The following is a 9,345-nucleotide window of genomic DNA, read 5'->3' as shown; positions in this document are numbered from 1 at the left end:
CCACCCCACCCCCCCAAAAAAAACCCCAAGACAAACCCACACACACCACACCACAAAATTACCAGGATAGGAGCTTTAAGAATTCTTTTTTTCTTACTCATTCTTTCCTCAAATGTAATAGACAAAGCAAGCACTAATTGTGGTGTCATCAAAAAGGTTGGATGGGGCTCTGAGCAACCTGATCTAGTTGAAGATGTCCCTGCCCACGGCAGGGGGGTTGGACTACATGACATTTAAAGGTCCCTTCTAACCCAAACTATTCTATGATTCTATGATATTAAAAAAAGTAACAAAAATAAACCTGCTTTTCTGAAAGCATTGAGAAAGTAAGAAAGAAAAAGTTAGGTATTTGCTAAAACACTTTGTTTTAAATGAATGTACAGTATGTTGATAGATTGATACTGGTACATTTGCTAAAGTTTTGAAAAAATAATTTAGGACTATTATACAGTTGCAGAAAAACAGTGAACAAGTCTGCCTTCAGTTGAAGCTTTCAGTCAAAAGAGTAATTCTAAGGAAGAAAAAGATAAATGAGATTAAGGCAGACACCTTTACTGCTGCTCTGACTCCATGAATAAAAGTTATTAGTGAAACTAACTGCTCCAGACTGCGGTCTGGATTAGAGAGTTGTCTAGAATGCACACAAATTCTCAAATGCTTCCATCACAACAGTCCAGAAGAGGCTGGCCCTATTCTCATTTGCCTGCAAGAGATCTTCCCACTGACATCACTAGATCAAAAAAGTGTTTTATTTTCAAATACAATTCCTTATCCTAGGACTGGCAGTATTCTAAGCAAAAATTTCACTTGTAGGAAAAATAGTAACATCATAACATATTCAACAGGGGACCACATTCTCAGTTGAAAAAAAAGACGTAATGCCATCAGTATCTGATTCATCTTCAATAAAAATGATGACAAAGAATAGTGATGTCCAGTCAACTTACCTCAACACATAGTTTACACACACTATGCACTGTGGCTGAGAATTCTTAGTGTTGTATATAACAGTTGCTTGAGTTTCAACCCAGACATAGCCACCTTGTTTAGCAAGCATTCTGTACTGTCCTGTTGTCACCTGCCCTTTCGTGAACACTAAAAGCAGAAAGGATACTAGCTTTAATTACAGGCAGAAAAAACTGAAACCATTTAAGATAAGTATTCACTGCAGATTCATTTCTGCAATTAAAAGAAAGCCCTTGTTCTTCTGCTGCTTTCCCCCGGTGCTGCATCTCATCTCTTGTAGTTGGAGGGCTTTATATACATCTTTTCACTTACTATCGTGGTGTGTTTTGGTCAGATGATCAGAATCCAGCGCATGATAGTACTCATAGATTGAGCGACCCAGGAGTTCCTCTGGCTCATACCCCATCAACTCTGTAATTCTTTAAAACAAAGGGAAAAAATTGCTAAGTAAAAGCAGACGTGGAGTAGCACAAATACTAGAGCATTTAGATGCTTGCACATCTAGAAAAATCCTAAGAGTCCCTTCATACACATTAGCAGCAATTTTGGTTTATTGGGAGTTTTCAATTTTTTTATGCTTCTTTAAAAGAGAAATTTGAGCAGGCATAGGATCTTACTTCTCATTGAATATTTATATATCATGTCCTGTGGTGGACAGAATTAAGTAAATCCCTACTTTCTAGACTTTTTTTTTTCTTAAAGGTAGACCAGCTACTTATGGACTAGCATATTCAGCTTACACAAATATGAGAATTTAATAAAATAAAAGATATGCTTCAACAGTTTTAAATCTGCAACTATAAGAAATTAGGAATCAGATTTATTCTTCCCACTGGCAACCACTGCCAGCTCTTAAAGAAAATAGTATTTTCTTCAGCCCCCAGAGGGCAGTGCTAACCAGGGGAACGCATTATTTTGCCCTATTCTACATGCAGAATGTGACCAAATAAGTACCTTGTATGTGACACCATCAGTCCTAGAAAGGTACAGTTAATGCAGAAGACAGAAAATAACCTGCACTAACATCTCTTTGCATCTAACTGCAGCAACTAAGTAGAAGTTCGGTTTTGTTACAAAGAAAAGGAAACAGGCAGTAACAAATAATACCCAATTAAAAACACAAAGAAACCCTGAACAAACAAACCCCAAACAACAAAAAACCTCAGGCAAATTATTTCCTTCACTTCTGTTTTTCGATTTGTCAAGCTAAGTTTCCGGAGGATAGTAAGAGCAGTCTTATGTATTTGACTACATCCATGATGTGTACCAGAACACAAAATCTCATTTTCAACAGCAGATGTATTGTATTAGAAGTACAGCTGAACTTTTGTAGGTTTTTTGGACTACAGAAAGCAGACACTGATCTCCTGAGGAAGAGAGCAGGGGGAAGTGGTAGCAATAAAATGCATCTGACCAGTATTACAGACACAGTCTTTGCAGTCACCAAAGTCACCATCTTTGACAAACCTAAAATCCTTCCTGTTTTTTCACTGTCCAGAAGTATCTTCTCATTTCAGTTTAATTGCTGCCACTACACTAAAGACCAGTTTCAACAGGCAGCTGGTTGCAGGCAAAGGATTTATTCCAAAGTAATAACCCTGCACCCTCCTTAGATTTAAAAATCTGGCTTTTAAATAAGACATCCTCATCAGTTAGGAAAAGCCAAAGAATCCCAGTGACGATTCCATTGCAAGGATGAATGAAGTTAACAAGTAAGACTACTTAAATGTATAAGGCTAACATTAGCCAACATGTAAAAACCCTGCAAATCCTTCAAATGAATTCATTTGTTAGGTACAAAATATATATTACCTTTCATCACAATAGGAAAATTTCATATCCAGACTGTGACGACTGAGGAACGTTTTACTGTCCAAGGGGACCTCAATGTTTGATGGATGAGGAATAGGTTCACAGATCAACACCAGACACGTCATGGGAGGCTTTTTGTAGCCACAGTGAGTTTGATTACCGCATGTGTCGTATACACGAATGTGTCCAGTGCAGTGCAGTACCTATGGGAAAGTTGCATTTTAAAAAGAGACCATGTTCTTGTCTGTCAGACAACACAATCATATTTCCATTAGCACACCCGGAGCGAAGTCCTTCCCCTCCCCACCCCTCGATGTGATAGCAACAACAGAAGCAGTAGTGCTTTCAAATGGATGGCTAAAGGAGAACAGCAGTTCTCCTCCTCACGCTACACAGACTGTGATGAGTACACAGGCTGCCAACTCTTTCCTCTTGGGCACTGGCTGAAGCAGCGCGAAACATTTCTGCATTTCTGTGAACAGTTCTTCTTTGAAAGTTACATTAATGACGACATTGATAAGCAATTGCCTCAGCAAACGGTATCTTACTATTTAAATTTGAAAGTTATGGTAATAGTAGCAACCTCCATTTTAGATCTTTTGCAGAAGTGAGGTTAGAGATCAAATATATTCTTCAAGAGACAAGAAGTTTTGCATTTTGTGTTTTTTTTTTTTAACCACTCTGAAGTAGAAATTGTTCACAGACAGCAGCAAAGAAGAAAGAAGTTGTTTGATCCAGAATAACTAAATCTAAGTTATAAAAGACAATTGTGAGCCATAATACCACTCGATACAGTAAAAGGTTACTTTTTGTCCAGAGGAGAAAATGCATTCACTGCAGAAAGTTATCAGGCTGGGCTCTTTTTGTTCCAACTGTTACAAAAGGGATAGCCAGCAGCTTCAGAAAGAATGGTATTGAAATCCTTCAGAGAGACCTCAACTGTCACATTTACAGCGTCAAATCAAAAGAAATCAGGTATCAGCATAAGTGGTGTCAAATATTTTTTTCTCAGAGGCGGCGGCTTTATGCAAACATATTCAGTAATTATACTTTCTAGTAAGTAAATTACCTCTAATTTAACATGGAGAATTCATTTTAAAAGTTTTGAAAAACTGATTTTAAAACATTGTTTCAGTTACGTCCATGATGTATTCAGTATTAAAATTCAGCATATTGAAGCACAATCACTAAATTAGTTAAGTACTTAGTGAAACTCAAGCTCGTTACATAAAGTAAAATATTGAAATATAGTGTTATGACATCTGAAGAGGAAGCTGCTGAACTACGTAAGTATTTCTTTGCATTAGTTACCTTCCACGTAGCAGACTTTATATTCACTGTTCTTCCCCTGCTAGTCAGTGTACACTTCATTCTGAGAAAAAAGCTGCGCTCCGTGTTTTGCTCTTTGCCCTTTTTCACAGGACCTAGCAAAAGCAAACAATTCTTAAGGTCTTGGATCATCTTCCAAAGGCATTAAAAAAAAAAACCATGTTATAGTACCCTAAGACTAGGGGAAGACCAAAAAAAAAAATTAAAAAGATTGATAAACCTAACAGCACTTTCAATAATAACACTTTTCAGAATGAGTTTTACTGTGAGGCAGAATGAGGTAGGCAAAAAACTGAAGTTTCAATGTTCAGTATCGTATTTGTAGCCAACTCCACACTCCCAGATTTCAGGAAAAAGGGGTGGGGAGAAAGACAGACTGATTGAAAATTTAATGTATTTTAAAACTGTGACAGAGGACAAGAAAACCATGTGCAGAATAAGAAGTACTGTTGAGTTGGTTTCCATTAAAATGCATCAGTAACTCACTGTACGAAAGTTCAAATCAAATACATTTTGGGCCCGTAGCTCTTCAGGACTGCGGTATTTTAAGTTTTTCAATTCAGAATTAACAACTCTGCTGCTTACACGCACCCAAATATTTCCACAGTGGTTTACACTCTTAGAGTAAACAGGAACCAAGCTTTTAAACACATTATTAGCATTCTTGGGGAAAAAAAGTCAAGAAATCCTAATACAAATTAATATTAGCAGCACTAATTTTTTAGCCTTACTTGCTAATAGCAGGCTTTTAAGTTATGTTTTTGCCTTACAGGGGAGAACCTTTCAGAGTCAATTACTAGCTAGGCTATTCTGGGCAAAGAAACTGATCCTATCAGGAGAGCTGCAAGCAGCTTGCTGTGCATGGAAGATGGAAATAAAGCACCTAAGATAAGGAGCAGTGGAAGAGCAAGTTTGCCGAGGCGTGCTAAGGAGTTAGGACCACATCATGGCATAGGGTGGAAGTTTAGAACATGTGAGCTTACTTCTGATACAAGTTTATACAATAATTTTCTCTCATCCTCCACAGACAACAGTAGCTGTGAAATTCTTCATGGTGGCTTGCACTGCAACTACTAGTTTGACAAAATTCATTAGAAAAACGTTAAAGCCCCTATGCTACATTGTCTTTTGCTTCTAGCAGAGGCAAAGACTAACAGGGACAAGCCTACTTTATGCCAATCAAAATATCCTCAATAAGCAGTGGGGGAGGAAAAAAAAAAAGCAGAGTTCAGAGAAGCAGCCAAAACTTATTTAATTCAGTATGTTTTTAAAAGAGTTAAACCAATCTAGAAATTCATAGTTGAAGATCACACAACGTTATTGTTACCAAGTCCTGATGCTTCAGGCTCTGCTTTAAGAAGCAACTGTAAAAGATGGAGCAACTTTCTCAATTCTGATTCAGCATTGGACATTATATTTAAAATCACCAGCTTTGAAAGTTTAAAAAGCAACTTCATAAAAATCAGAATGCAGTTCAGTTTCTGCCAATCACATTTATATTCATTTGCACCTGTACAATCCCAAAGGGGAGTATTTAATACCCAATTCAAAACCAAAATAATTCCACTGATGTAAGAGCTGCAGTAGAATGCAACCTGGGAATACTAATAAATATAAAAATGTACTATTATTACTGTAATTTAGACTTTTGTCTGCCAACTTAATTTGCGAAACAGACTTTGTAATAATGCTTTCCAGACATCTTACTCCAGTCTGGTCAATTTAGACACACTAGAGTTGGTTTTGCATGAAACTCAATAATATGACATTTTTAAGAATAAGTTTTTACAACAAGACCAGTTTGTACACTGCCATAGTGAAGTTGTTTCCCCACCCCCCGAGATGCATTACTGTATTCCAAAGGCGGGGGGGGGAAGCCTAGTCTAGCCTTAGAAACATACTTCAATACTAAGGGCAAACAAGTTTAGAAAATGCTTACAAAATCAAAGTCGGGGCCCTTCATGCTATGATACCTTATCAGGTCTCTTCCACCGAATTAAACAGAATGACAACATAAAAGACTTCTGATTTACAGTGCTACACGAAAGCAGAGGTCAGGCTTGGCAATTTATCACTATCTAGATTCAGAGTCCATATAACCCCTGTTTGATGAAACAGGAATTGGAAAGGTCAGATTTTAGGCTTCTAACAACTGAGTAGAGCAGATCTGTTTGGAGGCATGCAGGCTGCCAAGTCTTTATAGTCATTAACAAACCTTTAGAAGACATAAAAGCAGTAATTCATGGGCATTTGTTAAATTCAAAAGCATACAGAATAAGTAAACATGGTGTTCTACTCCCTCGGACAGAGAAAAAAGAGTCAGAAATCTGTGAAAAGATACCAATTTCATGCACCAATTAAAAGGTGCAGAGAAGCATCAATCCCAAAGCCCTTTTTGGGGCTGTCCAAGTATTCCCCGATTAGTTTTTCGGTGTCCTAAATATAGTATCTTTGTGTCTTAAGTATACCACCACAGATTTCTGGAAGAAAGCATTTGCTTTTAAGTTGTCCTGTAAAGGCAAGCCCAGACCAAGACAAATGTGCCAATTTCACTTCTCCATATCCTTATAGCAATCGCTTAAGATCATTCTCATTCAACCTATCTCTAATTTTATTCCTATAGGCACGCTAATTCTTTCCACCCTCAATAACTCCGTTTTAGTTATTTTGTTTTACATTAAAGAGTACTAATGAAGTCTCATTTCTCCTACAGTTAGGATACTGCTAAAACATTCTGGTTATTTCTGTTGTTAGTATCTCTGAACAGGGTTTATTTTGAGATTTAAGCAGCAAAACATACTAGTTTGTTCTCTCAACATCTTTTTCTGGCAGATATCCAACTGTACTAGTGCCAACAGAAACTATCCATAAGGAAATGATTTTTTTCTTTCTTCTCACCATTTCTGTGTGTAAGCATTTCTCTCAGCTCTTCATGGTCACATGGATGAGTGAAATCAAATACACTGTGCCCCGTCAACTCAAACTGCAAAAAATAAAAGGTATACGCGTGTCTAACTTTACATATTAAAAAATGTAACAACTTTTACAGATTTGAAACCATCTTAGGAAATGTCAGTGTTTCACCTGAGTGAGTCCCATACACTTGTTCACGTTTTCAGACATGTAAATCATGTCCCCATCTTCGGATAGAACCATGACAAATCCGTCAAGAGCTTTCAAGTAGAAACAGTTCAGTTCCCTCTCCATTTTGGCTTCTGTCTCCAGCTCACCTACAAGAAGCCACACATTTTCGTTTAAGTAAACATCAGCCATTCTTCACTTACCATCAGGAATGACTTCCGGCACCAGTCTGCAAGGAGTCAATCTTGCAGGACTGTTCAAACCCAGTATAATTCACTTAGATAAGTGATCAATTAAATTCTTCAAGCTCTAGTAATGGTATCACAAATCACAGAAAATCAGAGTGAGGTTAAACCTCTGTGGTTTTATGCATAAATTAATAAACCTTCCACCTTAAGGAAAAAGTTTATGTGGCAAAAATACTACCATTTACCTCAAAAAGGCATTACAAACATTTCTCAGGGGCTTCCTAGGAGGCATTTCAGGCTATGGCTACCAAAGTTACTCCTCCATACGGTATAGGTAGGCATGCATAAGTACAAATAACCAGTACAGCATCCATGGCATGCTACACAGATACTGGCTCATAAGCTAACTCATGCTCCTGTAGTTGCATGGGAAGGTGTACTGCAGAGTCAGACATATCCTCAGCTAACTTCACCTTCAGTGGAGTACAAATTGCAAAAAAATTCCTTGTCGTTTATATTAAGGAGAAACACCTACAGTTAGCTAAGCCAGCCTTGCACCAACTACCACCAACTACCTACAGTTAGTAAAGCACAGTTGTAGCAACCAACTCGAGGGGAAAAAAGAGGGTTAAATGAAAGAAATTTAACTTTGGGAGAAGGGTCAAATAGCTGAGACTGAAAATGGCACCATGGTTGTGATGAGCCAACTGAGATGACCAGAACAGAAAGGGAAAAACAAACTCCGTTGCACAGTGGCTGTATTTTTCCTGTGCCATCACCAACAGCCTATTTCTACTGTAAGGTCTTCCACTTTTCCATAGAAAGGATGCAAATATTAATGTATTTATTTAACTGCTGATAGATTTGAGAAATAGCTTCTTCCTCAACATACCTCCAGCCCCTTTTCCAGATTCTGCTACGTTATTCGCTTACCAGCATCTAGCAGCTTTCTCATGCGCAAGTAGCTGATGGTCAGTCTCATAATGGATGCCTTGTCCAGGTGTGCACTCACGGTGTGGGGCAGGGGCAGCTGATGAGCAAGCTCGTAGAATACTTCCGATTCCTTGCTCCTTCGGCACCGGGCTGCATCTCTTGACTTCTCTTTTCTGCGTTCTGAGCTAATCCTATATAAACAAAGTTTGGGGTTAATATAGGAAACAGAGCTCTCTGTGTAAGTTGAATTTGAAACTAAGCTGCCCAGTAGCCAATTAACCAGTTATCGAAGTTGAATAATTTAAAACCTCAGTTTAAAAGTGTAAATGTAATTCTGTGTATAGAGTTCTGCCGCAGTTGGGCTCTGCCAGAACTAAATTCAAACCCACAGAGTCTTCCAACAAGATCAGTTCTTCAGACATCTACGTACTCAGAACTGTTCCTCAAATGCTTATCTCGTACCTTGAGTGCTGCCTCTCTAGCCTCCAAATCTTGTTTCCTTCCTCTTTCCTAACCCCTTAAGTCCATTCAAAATACTACAGCGTAAGTTATTTCCAGCTTGATGCTCGAGCAGTATCGTGTACATTCTCCAAGTTCTGCCCTTTTTACCATCCTTACAAAGCCCACCTAACGGGTCAGATAAGCAAGGATATTAATTTAGCATGAGGTGTCCTGCTTTTCAAATGATCCAAAAAGTCTCTTTCCCAGCTCTTTCTCCAGTATAGCCCCTTCCATAGTCTGCCCTATAATGGAAAACTCCAGCTGTTAAGAAGTTGCCTCATTCTCCTTCCATTGCCTCTGTTAGACTTGCCTCCCCCAGGACACACGAAGTAAAGGGCAGGTCACTAAAAGCAAGCACCGAAACAACTGAGACTCTCCATCAGTCGGTAACACGGATAATTCTCCTTTTCCAGTACCCACACCAGTTCACGTTTGTCTTGTACATCTGTCACAGGAGTTTTGAACTAAGCATTTTGAGACAGGAGCTCCAAATTTTTCTTGCGTTTGAACAAGAACTCAATGCTGCTGTGGTCAC

At 38.4% G+C, this 9,345-nt stretch overlaps 1 protein-coding gene across 1 annotated transcript; it reads right to left on the bottom strand.

Moving 5' to 3' along the window:
* Positions 1–947: 947 nt before the first annotated feature.
* On the bottom strand, positions 948–8,500 carry NPAS1 (neuronal PAS domain protein 1; the record flags this gene model as incomplete). Its single annotated transcript, XM_009581170.1, has 7 exons — positions 948–1,095; positions 1,279–1,385; positions 2,779–2,981; positions 4,090–4,202; positions 7,006–7,090; positions 7,192–7,337; positions 8,310–8,500. Coding segments are annotated over 7 exons (993 nt in total), but the record flags the coding sequence as incomplete, so codon positions are not given.
* Between the last annotated feature and the right edge of the window lie 845 nt (positions 8,501–9,345).

This window comes from Fulmarus glacialis, unplaced genomic scaffold (assembly GCF_000690835.1).
Source record: "Fulmarus glacialis isolate BGI_N327 unplaced genomic scaffold, ASM69083v1 scaffold23317, whole genome shotgun sequence".
NCBI classification, from domain to species: Eukaryota; Metazoa; Chordata; class Aves; order Procellariiformes; family Procellariidae; genus Fulmarus; species Fulmarus glacialis.
This window is presented reverse-complemented; position numbering and strand designations above follow the sequence as displayed.